The sequence below is a fragment of the Tiliqua scincoides genome, chromosome 2 (assembly GCF_035046505.1).
Source record: "Tiliqua scincoides isolate rTilSci1 chromosome 2, rTilSci1.hap2, whole genome shotgun sequence".
Taxonomy (NCBI): Eukaryota; Metazoa; Chordata; class Lepidosauria; order Squamata; family Scincidae; genus Tiliqua; species Tiliqua scincoides.
The window spans coordinates 212,768,994-212,785,873 of record NC_089822.1 but is presented as its reverse complement, the minus strand read 5'-3'; the positions used below and the strand labels follow the sequence as shown (position 1 = coordinate 212,785,873).

The following is a 16,880-nucleotide window of genomic DNA, read 5'->3' as shown; positions in this document are numbered from 1 at the left end:
TCTAGCAGCCCCACACAGTTAATGATGTACATGCTCAGGCTGTGCATGAATCCTGACACCACCCTGCAGTATTTGTTTTGCTAATCATGTGGGGCCAGTTCAGACACAAACCTAACTTGCCCTTGGGCCAGCACAAGTCTCTTGTGCCCAGGAGGGTCGCAAACGTATCATAAAGTACATTAGCACCTCCTCAGGAGTCGACTAGGCTGGTGCAGGGACGTGCGCTGGCCCACAGAGGCTGAATCCAGCCTCCATGCCGACATAGTTACGGAGGCTTGCATCGGCCAAGCTCAACTGACATGCCTGGGGGCATGCAGGTGTGGGGCAGGGGTAGTACCTGGCAGATATGCCGGATCCCAGCCCCGTGCCTGAGCAGCGCAGAGTGACTGCAGGTTGCTCCACTCTCCTTGGACTTATGACACCACCAGAGGTGGTGCAAGTCTGAGGAGACCCATGGGGCCATGGTGACATACCCAGGGGTATTGTATTGGCAACCTTCAGTCTCGAAAGACTATGGTATCACACTCTGAATGGTGGCTCTGGAACAGCGTCTAGTGTGGCTGAAAAGGCCAATTCAGGAGTGACAATCCCTTCCACACTGGGAGCAAGTGCAGTCTGTCCCTGGCCTGTCTCCCTGGCTATGGGCCTTCCTTCTTTGCCTCTTAGCCTCAGACTGTTGGCCAAGTGTCTCTTCAAACTGGGAAAGGCCATGCTGCACAGCCTGCCTCCAAGCAGGCCGCTCAGAGGCCAGGGTTTCCCACTTGTTCAGGTCCACTCCTAAGGCCTTCAGATCCCTCTTGCAGATGTCCTTGTATCGCAGCTGTGGTCTACCTGTAGGGCGCTTTCCTTGCACGAGTTCTCCATAGAGGAGATCCTTTGGGATCCGGCCATCATCCATTCTCACGACATGACCGAGCCAACGCAGGTGTCTCTGTTTCAGCAGTGCATACATGCTAGGGCAGGGGTGCTCAATAGGTGGATTGCGATCTACCGGTAGATCGCGAGGCAAAATGAGTAGATCACGGAGTGCCGACCCCCCCCTTTAGGTGCCTCTGGGAGGAAACACCGGGAGTAAGGCCCATTGTACTCAATGGGGCTTACTCCCAGGTAAGTGTGGCTAGGATTGCAGCCCCACAGCCTAATCCTAGGTATGTCTATTCAGGAGTAAGTCCTGTTATACTCAGTGGGGCTCAAGGTACACCAACATACATTGTACACATAAATGTTATATGTTATGATGGCGCGAACATTGTAAAAAAAACTCTGGTAGATCTCCGGGCCTTGCTGGGTTTCAAAGTAGCTCTCGAGCCGAAAAAGTGTGAGCACACCTGTGCTAGGGATAAGGGAAGAGTTTTCCCTTACCTCTGACTGAACCACTTTGGGTCCCTGCCTTGCACTGGATACAGTGCAGGCCTCCTGGACAAGATAGGATTGTGCTACGTGTGTCTTCTGAGCTGCCTGTGTGTATTAAATGCATATATTTTAACCGTTAAAGTGCATCAGAAAGATTAAAAGAGACCTCCAAATTGATAGTCACCTGGTCAGCTTTGTAGTGTAAGAACAGTCTCTGAGTGACCAAACAGTCAAGCTTTCCAAGAGTTGAGGGTGTATGTTCTGTTTCTTTTATTTTTATTTTTCTCTTTTTTATTTCCCTAACTGAATTTAGGCGTGTAGGTCACATCCTCAGCTCAACAACTGAGATGGGGTTTTGTTTAGTGGTTGGTTGTTATTTTTACTACTAGACTGTGTAAATGAGTGTGTTGCTAATTGTCAAATGCATTCATGATTTTTCATGAGGCATGTATCTTAAAATATGGGTAATTTCATTAGAGGCTTTTTTTTTTAAAGAAGAGACTATGGAATGGTAGCTTTTAGTCAGCCGCTCATTTGGCTGCTCCTCTAAAAGGCTGTGTGCTGGAAATGAGCATAAGGGAACAATCCCCTTTTCTGGGCCTCTCTCTCTCTTTCCTTCCTTAAACAGTTGGCAAAGTTAGTCTGTTTCTCCAGCATGGGTGTGAATTACCCATTGCACTGTTCCAGTAAACAGAAAGGCAGCATTAGCCATTCTACAACACAAGAATTGTTGGGGGACAATGTGTTGTAACTTCCACTTGAATCTTTTAAAGGCCTGGGCTCCAAACACTGCTTTTCATTTAACAGGCAATGATGAGAATGTGCTGCAGTTTTGTTCTAACAGTCAGGATGTGTGTGGTTTTGGTATGTCATCCATCTAAGCACATGATGCTTTGGTAAGCACTGTAGCCTGGGTTATGATTCACTGGGGAGAATTATGGAAAACAATGTCTGTTTTAAACACAGGGAAAAGAGACGATTCAGGGGGAGAGATTTCTCCTGTATCATGTATAAAGGTTTGTGTTTCAGTATGAACTGTTCATGCATGAAAATATCCTTAAAGCTAGTATTTTAGAAAAACTAAAAGCAGGGGGCGTGTTGGAAACAACAACAAAACTCATAGGGTCAGGAAACTGGCACTTTTGTTAAAAAGTGAGCCAAATGCATACATATCCAGAGATGACAACAGGCAAAGAAAGCCCCCTTTATTAGGACCGTCCAGTGTTCATGGTTCAGTGTGTGAGTTTGTAACTTACACATAACTCTTTCTCCAGTAGATGTCCTTTTATTTTATATAGTATAGCAACAAAGCAGGGGAAGATGTTTGAGTGAGGGCATAGTTGTAAGCTGACAGCTCATTTCTAATATAGGAAGTTTTTGCGTCCTTTAGGTTAGGGCTGTGCTTTGTGTTTAAGATCCTAAGTTGCACAGAGACATGCTAGGACAGGGAAGGAGTGGAGGAGCTTCTTTTGGAAATACAAAAATAGCAGGAGCTTATAAGCTCTTTGTAAGAAAAAGAACAGAAACAAAGAAAAGCCACTCCCAGAATAGCTAAAACTCTCTCTCTCTCTCTCTCTCTAAATCTCTCTGGCTAAAGCTCTCTCTAATTTGGTTCTCCAGAATACTGCTCTTGCCAGCTAGGAGTGCATGGCAATAACAGGTTTCTGCATGAGTACAGCTACAGAGCTCTTGGGAATATCCTCTTGCTTCCTTTTCCAATACAGCTCAGTATAAAATCACATGAATCTTTAGTCTGTAGGAATCTCTTTATGGAACAAAAGTACAGTAAATGGCTTACCTGTAACAGCACAGTCAATGTTTATCTCATTAACAACTTCCTCACTGTTAGAGGTATGTGCTACCTTACCACACCCACAATGGAACCACTCAGACAAAGAACTTTCCAGGTATCTCCTCCAGTGGTGTTGGAGCAGCCATGGAGGTGATGGCAACTGTACTACTGTTACAAAAATGCACAACTTGGTAACCTTCCAGGACTACTAGGGCTCTAGTTTTTGTAGCCTGCCTAGGATTGCAAAAACTGGGGTGACTGGGGAGTCGCCTAATGCTTGGCAGGCCATAGTACTGTGTGCTGCACTTGGCTTGATGTGTCACAAGTTAGTCAGGCATCTTCTAGTGGTACTTATAAAGTCTTGTACCAGAGGATGCCTCTTAGGTGTATTTTGATAGTTTATTTAATAAGTTCCATTTTTAAAAAATTACTTCACAATAAGCATGTCACAATAAACATGTCACAGGGAGAAGGGAGAACAGAAAGAGGGTCTAACTTTATAATCATGTGGGCTAATCCAGTGTTTTGTGTTGCCTGTCCTTAGCCATTAGTTTCAGATGGGCAAGGTATTCAGGCTCTTGGTGTATTGAAAGATGAAATGCTGGATGCTATATAAATTAGCCCAAAATGGCATCACAATGGGGATACTTTGCTTTAAGAAGGGCTGCTCTTTACTACCAAGTTTTCTACTAGCAATCTGTGTTATGTAAAGGTCCGTTTCACTTGCTGCCCTCACATCTTTGGCAACCATAGAATTGGCAGAAGGATCTGATTAGCTAAGGTTACCTGCAAAGTGACTAAGGGTGATCTTGCTAAAATGTGGCCAAAGTGAGTTTTCTTCTTCATTAAAAATTCAAGAGGTGGAGGATTGGGGGGGGGGGCCACTGGTTTCAAATTGTGTTCATGGAATACTATTCCTCTCTTATGCAGGTTTCTTAACAAGATCAATAACGGCATGCAAAAGTTCCTGAACGTCAGCTTGCCCACTATTATCAGTTTCCCCCTGCAGTGTATAGTGAGAAGTGTACACTTAAGGCACACTCTCAGCTCACAGAAAGGCCATGCCTTGTGGGCCTATATGAAATGAATTTATAACCTAGAATATATTCCAAAATCTTCTGCAATGAGCAGGGCTCCATAGCAGGTGAGCAGGGTTCCTTGGCAGGCAAGCGAATGTGGAAAGGGTTTGTGGAAGGCTGCAGTTTTAAAAAAACAGTGGTTACAGGGCACTACACAACACCTTTTTTCATACCCAATGGGTGGATTCAAGGAGGTTATTGCTACAGTTATGCTGCTTGATTCCCAGACAACCTAATTTCCTTGGTATTCTTCAGTCTTTGAATCGCTTCACATGACAACCCTATGATATGACAGTCACTGCACAATCCTTGACAGTTTTGTGTATGGCCTCAGTTTCTTTATATGTTTCTGAGTGGTGGAGGAATGAGAACCTAATTGAGAATGATGGGGAGTATTATATAGTTTTTCCTCTTGAAAAAGCAAAACAGTAATTTTGATAATGGTTAATGAATTATTGCTTGGGCTGAAAGTTCTGTATGTCTGTTATAGTCTGCAAATTACAAGTTTTTTTAATAATCAGTGTTTCTTTGAAAGAATTGTATGTGTTAATGAAAAGCATGTGCCAAATGTACTGATACTTTATAAACAATTTTTTAAGTGCAGTTATAACACATAATTAGTGTGAAAAAGCTATATAGAGATCATTTCAGTGGTTCTCCTTAAACTTATAATGACTTTAGATATGTCATCTTGTGGAAATAGCTGGGTTATATGCAGGTTTGATGGTGTCAGTATTCCATCACAAAGCTGTATCCTACTGTCCAGTCCTCTGTTCTCTGTGGGCCTCTTTTTATAAGAGTGCACCTAGGATTTAAATGTATACCTTAAACATGCCAAACAGGTTTTTTCAATGTGCATCATGCAGTGCAGCCATCAAAGGGGTGGGATTAGATACAGCTCCCTGTTTGGGTGTACAGTCTTTGTAGTGAACCCAAGTTTATTACTGTGTAAAATGTGAATCAGCTTAGTTTGTGTGTATTGCACAAGCACCCCTTTTGTGCAGCCCTGTGTTTGATGACCTGCTTGACTGTTGTCCCAGGACATGCATATAGTCATAGACTTGGAAGGTTACCAAACAGGCCAGCAGTACCCAAGATCCTTCTGCTGCTCTAGATGGTTTATGGTGCCACAAAGTGGTGGTGAAGAGGGTTGCTGCGAATGGTGGTTTGGAGGGTGAATTTGTGTGCTTGAAAGACAATAGACAAACAAAAAACATGCTGAAATGTTTTCTTCCTCTTCTTCCAGAGTGTGCTCTTTGAATAAATGTGTATGATTTACATAATGGCCTGCTTCTCTCTTAGAATGAAGACAGCTAATGGAGACTACCGCAAAGAGCACAGGGAAAGAAGCCGCAGTCCAATAGAACGCGCTGCTGCACCAACAGGGAGCCTTCATGCTAATCACATGTATGCCTCAATCCCAAACATGGATCAACCTTTAGCACTGACCAAAAACAGCATGGATGCTACCCGCTCTGTAAGCATTGCTCCTACAATGACGGCGATGGAACGGCAGCAGGTACTTGCTTTCTTGATTGACAAGGCACCTACTCTTCTGGTTGGCTGTTTTGCTTATACTGGTAAAGTTTTTCATGCTGTATTTGTGCTTGATTGCTTATTTTCTGCCAGTTTCAAACATGCTGTCCCCTGCTGTCACTTGAAAGTTGAAGTGGTGCAGTCCAGACACAGTCCTCCCATGCATCTGCTATTGGTGTAGAACAGGCCACAGTTATAGCTGAGGACAGACTGGTGTGACGAGGTGGTGGTGGCGCTTTGCAGCTTCTTCCCCCTCTTTGACATTGGATGGAAGGCGATAGCAAGCCAGTCTGTAATGCTGTTCTTAATTCAAGAGGTTGATGGAGGGCAGGTTTCTCCCTTTCTCAGAATTCCAAACAATTGAGGACCCATCAGTCGGTTTGAGAGCAGCATTTGCAGTGAAGGTGGGGAGGGGCACGATGCCAGCAGTTGCTTTTCTAGGAATTTTTAAAGAACAGCTAGATATTGTCTTCTATAGAAAGTTATTTTAAGTCTAGCCATAGTATGTTTCACAACAAATCTTCATTGAAAAGCAAAAACGAGTCTGTAGGAGGAAAGAAGGGAGTTGCTTGTACTGTTTGGGGGCAGAATGTCTAGGTGCTCTTTCACCAGGGAAGATAAAGAACAGTGAGGGCCTGTTCTTCACTCGTGGTGCAAAAAGCTGTGGAGTGGTGGTCCCAGTCAGGGTGACCAGATGTCATAATTGCAAATCAGGACAAGGCATCCCAAAATGGAGGATATCCCTAAAAAGTAGGACGTGTCAAAATAAAAGCAAAAGCACTTGTATATTGATTTAATATGGTTAATTTAAACACTGTATTACTTATTATTAAATTTTAAACTATATTACATATAATTTATTACTTACAAGAAGGCTATGCACAGCTTGAAGGTGCCCTGCTCACAGGGAAAAGGAGGAGATTTAAGTTCTTTTCCGGGGCACAAGGCTGAAAAAAAGAGGACATTTCCTGGAGAAAGAGGACACCTGGTCACCCTGGTCTCAGTGCAGAGCCTGTAACACCCTTTTGCCTTCTTTGTGCTGATGGCTGAGAGAGCCATGTTTCCAGCTCCTGCTTGGAGATGAGAACCATTTTTCCCCTCCAGGTCTTCCTGTCCTGTAGTGTGGAGTAAGTGAATTCTTTTCCCTGTCATTCTTCATGCCTCTTTCTGCTCCTGCTTCTCCTAATGGAGAACATTTTTAGGACAATTCCCACAATAGCTGTCTTCACTTTTGCTACCCCAGCTTCCTTTTAGTCTCTGTGCAGAGCGGTGACTCCCAGCCTGCTGCCACTTCTCCGCTATAGTCTTCCCCACCTGATGGAGAATAAATAAACTGCTTTAAAGTTAGTGTTATATTGTATACTGCAATCTAAATGAACTGGGATGATGGCAGAAATGCCTACACATGCAACAAGATTATTCTTCTGTCTTTACTACAACGGTTAATACAGTTAACACACATGCCTTTGGAGCTTAGGATAACTTGTCATGAGTTTGGGGACCTTTGACTGCTTAATCCGTCAGCATTATTCATGTTTCTGTGGCCTTCTTTGGCACTAGAGGGTCATTTCATGCTTTTCCTGCAATCCTTGCATACTGTATGCATATCTGGGATGTGAGCTGAACTCCTGCTGTAAAGTGCCGGCATTATCAGTTGGCTTATTATTTTGTGTAACCCACTGTACAACCCCAACTGTGGCTGTTCTGCAGATACCTCCGCCTCTCCATGGTTGGTTCAGTGATGACAGATGAGGAAGGGAGAGGCTTCCACTGATGACATTAGGGCTCTTTGATAAATCTTACTATTGTTTCTCAACTTGCTGGCCAGCTCTGGCACCCTCTAAGTACTTCAGAAATTGTTTTTACTGGACAATACCCTGGTGATAATGGCCAGAGATTTTAAAATGCGGTTGAGTTTGGAGCATAGTTGGTCTATCTCAAGCATGATGCTTCAGTGGGACTTGTTGATATTATAGGAGAATGTTTAGTTGGGGTGTGTTTGTGTGGACACAAGCATGTTTAAATCAACAAACACAGTCTAGCAAACAGTAGTGTTGCATAGCCTTCATTATTTCATAAGGTTTCCGTACAAGGCATCTCTAGGGCATCTGCATGGGTGCTTCCTGTTTTGGAAACCACCCTGTCATCCTATCCCACACAGCTTCCTTTCACAAATGTGATTGGGCCGTATGGAAGCTGCTCCCATAATGTATAGTTAAGATATGAATTAGCCCATACCCTGCATATGCTGTGTTCCATCTTGCTTTGAAGAATACAAAGTGATTAATTCATTGGGTGATGTAACCTTTACTGTTCCTGATTCTCCTTTGTATAGCTTAAGTATGTTTGACTTTGCTGTTGGCCCAAGGAAGGTGCAAATATAGCATTTTCTCTGTAGAAGTTGGGCACACAGCAGCAACCTGTAGCCAGACTGATGTTTCTGCAGTCTAAAAACAGTAGCACCTTTAATCTTGCAGAAAAATCTGTTTTCAGGGTGCCTGTATTCAGGTAACCCTGTCAGCATGACTTGTAGCTAAAACACAGGAAATGAGATAAAAACTTGTGCTCTGTTTATGCCTATTGCTTACTGATTCTAAAAAGTTTTTTAAAAATTATCCTGACAGCTCAGGTATTTGAATTTAATATTTCAAAATCAGGTGTGGGTTCAAGTCCCACCTCTGTAACAGATTCATTGTGCAGCTTGCTTGCTTACTCTTTTTTTCCATCTGCGAAATCAGGAAAATTGTGATTTACTTAGGTTTGTTGTCTAGTGCCTTCTGGGAAGTCAGCCTTTGTTTAGACAAACTAAAGAATAACATGAATACTGAAAAATGATGATGATAATCTTTTTAATGATCAAGTCCTGTTGATGTTGATGATCTCAGGTGCTGTTTTTGTCTTTTGGGTACGCTACTTGACCTCAGTTATTATTTGAGTGGAAGACTCCATGTTGGTACACAGCAAACACTCCCAAAAGCTTTGCTGGTGACTTTTTCTTATCTAAGGTGTGCTAAAAAGGTTTGGGCACAAGTTGTACTTGGGTTGGATCCTTATACTTCAATGAGCAATTCAGGACAAATATACCATAAATGTAAATACAGCATAAATGTAAAGTATCTATTTTTTATGTGAAAATGTGACATGATTTCTTATTGCAGAAACCACTCGATATGGTATCATGAACATGTTTAGTGCTGGTCTTGTATGAAGGGAAAAACAAAGAACAGGGAGTGTGTGGGGCACGGCTGCCAAGAAAGTCATCTTGTGTTTAGTTCGATCCCCTTTGCAGTATCTAGTTTAGCTTATCCATGATTGCTGTTTTTCCCCATTCCCACTAGTCAACAGTGTGGACCAGTGAGGAGGAAATGCATAGTGTGATGTCAAAATACGGCTAAGTAGAAGTAGATATTATAGAGAGGTTGGGTAGAAGACAGAGGGCTGTTGTTTTCATGGACAGCCCTATGTGTTTTGTATCTTATGTTGCAGACTTAGGAATGGTTTACTAAGTGACAGCTTCTCAGTGGTTTCACTCTGTGACCCTATGGCAATCTCTTGCTTCATGCAGTCACCTTTCGCTGGGTTCAAGATACAGGGAAAGGAGTGGGTAGGCAAGACATGAGCCCCAGACCCAGAGGGTGAGATGGAACTGGTTTAACAGGCCCTTCACCTGAAGTCTGTATGTCTGACTTGGGATCAGTTGATACCAAATGGATTGTGTTTCTCTAGATGAGCAGCCCTAACCCTCTTTGAGGCATATAGCGATGAGGACAGATATAATGCGTATTGTTGGCATCCTTCAGTCTCAGAAGACTATGGTGTCACGCTCTGAATGGTGGTTCTGGAACAGTGTCCTCTCCAGTGCGTGAAGCCTGAGTAAAGTAGGTATGGAGGATAGGCTGTTACCCATGCAGCAAATCCCCCCTCTCCACGTGGCTGAAATGGTCCAATGGAAAGGCAGAGGCCAATACGGTTGGTTCCAGCGGCGTCGCAGGAGTTGCCAGAACGTGACTGTGTTCAGCCATGAACTGCCTCAGGGACTCCGGCTCCGGATTTTGCCTCAAGGTTGACTCCTGAAGCCTTTTCCATAACTGGATGTAGCCACAAGGCAGTGGAGGTTTGGGATCAGAGTTTTCCTTCTCTCAGATGAGCTGCCTTCCCAGGCTGACGAGTGATCAAATGATAAATGATGTGATATAATGCGTGATCAAATACATATCCAGTACCAATTCTGCCTTTAGTGACCCTCTTTAAACTGCTGTAATCACAGTAATTCCTACCAACCACGCCTGTTCAGTTCACCAGTCATGATGACAGATTGAATGTAAATCCAGGAACAGTCAGAAATATTTGCAGGGATAAGGTCTATACCATGTAAACCAGGTTATGGAAACAAGTTAAAACAACTCTAAGGAACCTTGTTCTCAGTAAATATTCTGCCCAGATAGTTTGATTTTCTTGCAAGTCCTCACTAGCAGCTTTCAGGCTGTTATTTACATTTTTTATTTTGTATTTTGCTCTGTGTTGAGATGAAGAACTGTTCATTTTACTTGGGGAAGCAGCTGTATTGACTGATCTTTTTTCTGGCCCTCAGAACCGACCATCTGTAATCACATGCGCCTCCGCAAGCAATCGTAACTGTAATCTCTCTCATTGTTCAATTGTGCACAGTGGATGTGGTACTGCCATGCCGGCTAGTTACCGGAGACCATCTAATAGTAAGTAATGCTTCATTTCCACTTCTTTCCTTCATAGTACTTGAAAGTACATACAGCCATCCAATAACTAACACATGTAATGAATTAAGCAGTAGTGTGGGATTGTAAAGGGGAGGGAAGGAGTATGTTAGGGTCAAATTAAATGTGTAACTGTGTACTGGAATGGAACTTTTATTGGGATCTTCCTCCCTGTTTTTGGCAGTGGGAAGTTTGATTCATGCCAGAATTATTGAGTACACATATTGGATAGAGAAAAATCTAGATTCCATGGTTAAATTTGTTCTTTCTCATTGTAATTGGAGACCTTAGAGCTGGCATTGCTTCAATCTTGCTTTGGGCATATTTTTTTAAGTCTGATTTCTATCTTACCTTTTGCTGTCTTGTATAGGATTACATGCACATCCAAGGCATTTAGTGTGGTATATAGCAGAAGTGCAATACTAGGCCCAATTAACTCATTAAAAGAACATACTCTTGGGTAAAACATATGCTCTGGTTTGCATAAGAGAAAGTCCTCAACTTCTCTTGATTTTGTGATGGTCAGTATTATGCAGGAAAGACGCAAAATATATACCAAATATGGAACATAAATGAGTTTGCTTTTTCTAAGAGAAAGTGAACAAGAAAACACAAATAATATAAAAGGCAGTTTATGTCTTTATAATAATAATAATAATACAGGTATTTCTATACCGCCTTTCTTGGTCCTCAGATTTCTCCTTAGACTTTATTCAAGGCGGTTTACATAGGCAGGCAATATAAATCCCCATAGGGATTTTTACAATTTGAAAGAAGGTGTCTATCTTTCAAGAAACCACAACATTCAGATGTTTCTTTCTTGATTTGGTCGCATGTTCAGGCCTCCATCCTCCCACGCACAGAGCAGATGGAATAGCTCGGCTCAGCTTGTCAGCTGCTTCAAGGTCGCACGGTGCCGGTGGCCTCAAACTGGCAACCTTCAGATGTTATCTTCAGACAAATGGAGGCTCTAGGAATGGATTTTTAAAGATTCCCATTCTCAGGTCTTTTGAAACCATTCTTTAAAAACCACATGATTTTCTGATGTCCAGCTCTCCTATATTCTGGCAATAGTATTGCATATATACAAATATTCTATAGGAGGGCAGTTATTAAGAACATTTATATGCCACTTTCAACAAAAAAAGTTCTCATAGCTAAAGAAATGGTTCCCTGTTCCAGAAGGGCTCGCAATCTGATAAGATGCAGGCAAACACCAGCAAATAGCCACAAAAAAGACACTATGCTGGGCTGAAGAAACACAGTTAGTTGTTATCCTCCTGCCTAAGTGTAAGAGAAATGCCACTTTACAAAATCACTTTGCCCAGCAGGGGTTAACTAGCAGGTAGCAGATTTATGCACAAGATCGTGTGAATATGCAAAAGGTAGTTGAAGACATGTAGCTCAGAAATTAAATTTTTTTTTTAAAAGAGGAAATTCTTCAGTGATAGATTATGCTTTTTCTTACTGCTCCTTCTTAGGAAAAAGGATTTACACCTGATATCTTCCTAAAGAATTTGTTTTTAGGTAGTAAATTTAACAGAAAACTGCATCAGAAGTCCAGGTCCAACTGATGTCAGAAAAATGAGGGATTGAATTAACCCTCTTTCTTTCTTCAAATACCAGTTGTAAAACACACACATCATTGTCTGTGTGATCTACTTTTTGTCCTAGAGACATTTTTTTCTGTTCATCTCCAGCAGTGGTTCTCAACTGTGGGTCTGGCACCCACCAGTGGGTTGTGACCCAATTTTTGGTTGTTTGTGAAACTGACAGGGCAGATTAAGCTATGTGCTTCAAGGGTTAAATAAGCTCCTTCTTGGGGGGGAGCACTGCTGCCCATTATAGCCACCCCTGTAGTATTTATTTATAATCAGGCAGCAATGTCTAGGGCCTCTAAAAAGTTTGGGAACCACATATCCCCAGGCAATGGATGTATTTAATTTGATAAAGATTTAAATTTACTATTCCTAGTTTAGTAAATATCATAAAACTTTCTGGATTATCAACATTCTTGTTTCTTAAAAAAATTAAGAAAAGTTTTCAGAGCTTACGTGGAATGCTGCAAGGAGAGCTACAGGCATTTTAAGTTAACCATCAGTCACTTGCTTCTTACTAGTTTCTGTTGTTTCTTTTCTCCATGTAGCCACCACTGCCTGTGATCCAGTGGTAGAAGAGCACTTCCGTAGAAGCCTTGGCAAGAACTACAAGGAGCCAGAGCCAGTGACAAACTCTGTATCCATCACAGGATCGGTTGATGACCACTTTGCCAAAGCACTTGGAGATACGTGGCTTCAGATTAAAGCTGCAAAAGATGGTGTTTCCAGCAGTCCTGAATCTGCCTCCAGGAGGGGCCAATCATCTTCTCCTTCCTCCCATATGGTCAACCATAATCATTCACCTTCCATAGTCTCATGAAGAGAGGACCACAATTTCTTAATCTAACGTGAATTTGCATGGTTTGACTGAGCCTGGAACAGGGCTCAAAATTAAATAGTATTTGGGAGGGAGGGTTTAAGAGGTGATTAGTTTTCAACACACATTTTTGTGTATTTGCTTGGTTTTTATACAAGTGTGCCCTAAAAAGAAGATAGCAGGACCTATTTGATTAAAAAGCAAATTCTATTATGTAGCACTCTATTTTCCCTGCCTCAGTTACCAAAGAAACCTCTGATGCAAATCTGCTGCCCCCTTTTCTAAAAAAAAAAGCAACAAAAACAAAAAAAAACCACACAGAAGCAAGTTAATGGGCAAAAGAACCCACCAAACATAAAGCCATTATGTACAGTTGGTTGACCCAAATGCTGTGTGCTTTGATTAGCTTCTTGAAACTAGAGATGATCTGGTTTTTGCTTCCATTGCTCTCTTCTCCCTTTGTGAAGTAACTTTGTATGTATATACTTGAAAAGAACTGTCATGTATGATTTGCACTATTGGAGGAGGTCTAGAGTTGCCTAGCGACATCATGCACGATGCTTATACTCGGAGGGCAAACTGCTTTGAAAAAAGTCTAAGATGACATTTCTGTTTCTCTTTAAAGCAAGAAAGCAAAATAGCGTAGGAAGGGGAAGTCTCATACAGGTTATAGGTCTTTCTCTCTTTAGATTTCAGGTGCTTCGTGCTTGCGACTGGACTGCATATTTGACCGACCATGGGCATTTACACTTTTCTGAACACTGCAGTTTGTTAGACTAGAGCTGAGGTCAGAGGGTTCAATAGTGCTTAAAGATGCATGTTTTATGAAAAATAGCTGGTATCTATTAATGTATAGACAGTAAGAAACATAATACTTATTAGCCTTTGTTGAGAACTAGTTTTATTTTATTTTTTTCAGTAACAGTCCTAGATAGACTTACTGCTGGTACAGTTGTACTCTGTTGTTTGTATTTGATATTCACTTTAGTAGCAGCCAGCAACCATGGACAGCCTCGGGTCAGGCCTCAAATGAAGCAGTTTCTACTCTCCCCAGTGCTGTGAGCTGTTGGATGCCATCATTCTGTTCCTTCTTGAATAAGCAATTGACACTTGCAGCAGCATCTGCTTTGTAAGAATTGGGTGACTAAAATTTTAAAACACCTAATTTCAAGTTCAATGAACTGCATGTCGTTAGTTGGAAAGCTAGCTTCAGTTAGTTGTGGAAACTGCTCCCTTAAAAAAGAAATTGTCTAAGCAACAGATTGTGGATGCAATCTTTTTGTTTTTGAGGCTCCTTAACCTAGGCAAAGGCACCATACATTCCTCCATTTAAAAATGACTTTTTATAAAGGTGTTACTTGCATTTATTTCATCTGCTATGTTAATAGCCGCTAACTAGGTAATAGAGGCAGGCATAAAGAACAGGCTTGAGTTAGTAGTCATGAGCTTCTCAGCTTTTTGTTTAAGTGCAGCACTCGCCCACTCCTTACCTCCCCCACACATTCCGCCATTCCCCAGTGCAGTCTCATCTAAGGCTTTTTAAACTGGGTTACCTAAAAAATAAACTGGCTCGACTGAGAGAATTTAGAAATAGCTGAAAGACAGAACTACATGTGATGTATTCTGGACTGCGTAACAGTATTGGGTCCATACTGGCTTTTACATTTTTAAAAAAATGTTAAGCTATTTAATATGAAAAAGGCACAGGGTAGAAAAGACCAGATGACCTGTTTTGTTTTTGTTTTTCCATGTTGAGTGTGGCTGGCTAATTTTAAAAGCAGGACAAGGGCAACAGAAGCTCCTCCCTTATCACCCATTTCACTATCATCTTACTGAGTAGCTGATGCTCAGTCTGCTTTGGCATTCAGTACCCTACTCCCTGTAAAGAAAATGACAGAAAAACACACACTTTTTTATATAGGTAACTTTAAGACCATCGTTACGCTGTGCGTAAAGAATGTACAGAGAAATTTGTAGGTATTTTTTGAGGAACAATTAATTTGTTAATGATATGTAGCTATTTAATTTTTCCCTTTCCTTTATTGTAATCATTCTCTCTTTTTTTTTGGTCTGTTTGGAGAAAAAAGTTGATCTTTTTTTGTTGTAGATGTGTCTGTAATACAGTAAAAGTGCAGGAACACAGTTATTCTATGAGAACACTGCATTAGCAATTAATAGCCACTAGTGTGTTATTGCTACAGGCTACTGAGCGGTCTAACAGGAAAGTACTAATGACTGTAGATGGACTCTGTGGGATCTGTAACTCCTTTGACATTTCTTTTAAGCACAATATTACAATGTCAAGTTTACTTATCTGTGATAGGTAAATGGATTTGTGGGGAGGCACAGATTGCCACCTCAGTCCTAACCACACAATACTTCTAAGTAATTTGTGTTCAGTTTGGTGGAAAGTACTTCAAAGCAAGTGTTTAAGATTATAAACTCAGTGTGATAAGTCCCGTGTATAATCATTTAGAGAAAAGAAAGATACTCCATGGGAAATATTGCTTTGAAAGCCAAAGGGTTAGGGTGGGAGGAGGAGGGGGGATATCAACCTCACTGTTACATGAAGTTTTATCACAGAGCCATGGTTTCTACAGTTCAGCTTGAACAATGCTCTCCATGTTTGTAAATCTGTAATATATCATTCTTTTGTGGCCTTGTTTCACCTGGAGATTTTTAAAAAAGGTTTGGCAGGCCATCTTTTTTTTTGTACTTAAAAGTAGCCTTAATGAACAATAAAGTGCTCTTAAATCTCACAGATGTGTGCATGTGGTGTTTTATTTCACACAGCTGCCAGCAGTTTGAGCTAAAAATCAAAACATCTGAGACACGTTTTGTCTTGCCCCATTCCAAATGATGCTCACAGAATAAATCTGCAGTGCCAACACCTGTTAACAGTGGTGTTTAAAGGGAGGCCCAACTGAGATCTACGTTTTAGAGGCTCCTGGACACAAGATGCAGAAACAAGTCCTTTTCTTCCATGGCAGACTTTTTATCATGCCACAGTCTAAATTTTCCTTGAAAGATGACATCCTAGTATCCAGCTGTTGTGTTTGCAAACAGAGTTTATATTTGTCAACCCTTATGTGAGCAGAGAAAAGAGCTCTGCAATCCATTTGTTCAGTGCTCTTTTCATGCACTCTCATGCAACAGAGCAGATGCCTCAGGAATGCCAGCAAAAGGAGCCTTATTGTTGCTAAGATGTAAGCTGTCCCTGGGCACTTGCTGGAGTTGCCATGAAAACATCATCACAGTGTTGCGAGTGGGGGTGTGTGCAGCAAGGATTATATGGAGAAGTGTTCTAAAGGGCAGCCCCACTCATTCTGAAGTCTACTTCCTTCTAATTATTCTAAATGTTCAGAAATACCTCTTTGAATATTGAGGACATTTGCACATCTGGCACCTGATAGCTGCCTGATACACACTTTTGATTGCTACTGTACTGACCAAGGCACCTGACCCATTATATTTGAATTTTTGACACACGGTATGCTACTACACATGCTACTATCCAAAACAGTGCCCATATTGTTATAAAATAAACGTATCCTCTGCCCATATCATCACTATGATTCTTAAATAGATAGAGTAGTAACAATAGATATGCATGCTTCTTGGAATATCAATCCATCCTACTATTTGGAGCTATTTGTTTACTTTGGATTGTACAGTATGCCAAATTTTATGCTTTTTGGCTCACAATCCAAGTTAATGTACTTGCACCCATTTGCTTTGCACCCTCCAAGGCCATTTTTCTTTTGCCAGTGTTGTTCAACACATCACTTCCCACTGAGATACTCAGCTGAACATTGACTTGAAGGAAGCTCAACCTGATAGGGATCTAGGTGTACAGTTCACTGCTATGCATCAGTCTTGGAGATGCTCTAGATCCAAGAACCAAAGCACCATGGAAAGCCTGGGTTATTCCACAGGGTTGGTTCAGACTTGGTAAGTTTGGAATAAGTTGTG

The 16,880-nt window shown here is 41.6% G+C and overlaps 1 protein-coding gene across 3 annotated transcripts in view; it reads left to right on the top strand.

The window, feature by feature from the left end:
* VGLL4 (vestigial like family member 4) overlaps window positions 1-15,667 on the top strand; it is a 108,724-nt gene extending 93,057 nt beyond the window's left edge. For all 3 annotated transcript variants that reach the window (XM_066617213.1, XM_066617211.1, XM_066617212.1), the window contains 3 exons: window positions 5,527-5,743; window positions 10,352-10,475; window positions 12,640-15,667. In XM_066617213.1, coding sequence (XP_066473310.1) covers window positions 5,527-5,743; window positions 10,352-10,475; window positions 12,640-12,911 — 613 coding nt within the window. In that variant the 3' untranslated portion in view covers window positions 12,912-15,667. The remainder of the gene's footprint in view (window positions 1-5,526; window positions 5,744-10,351; window positions 10,476-12,639) is intronic.
* The last annotated feature ends 1,213 nt before the right edge of the window (window positions 15,668-16,880 follow it).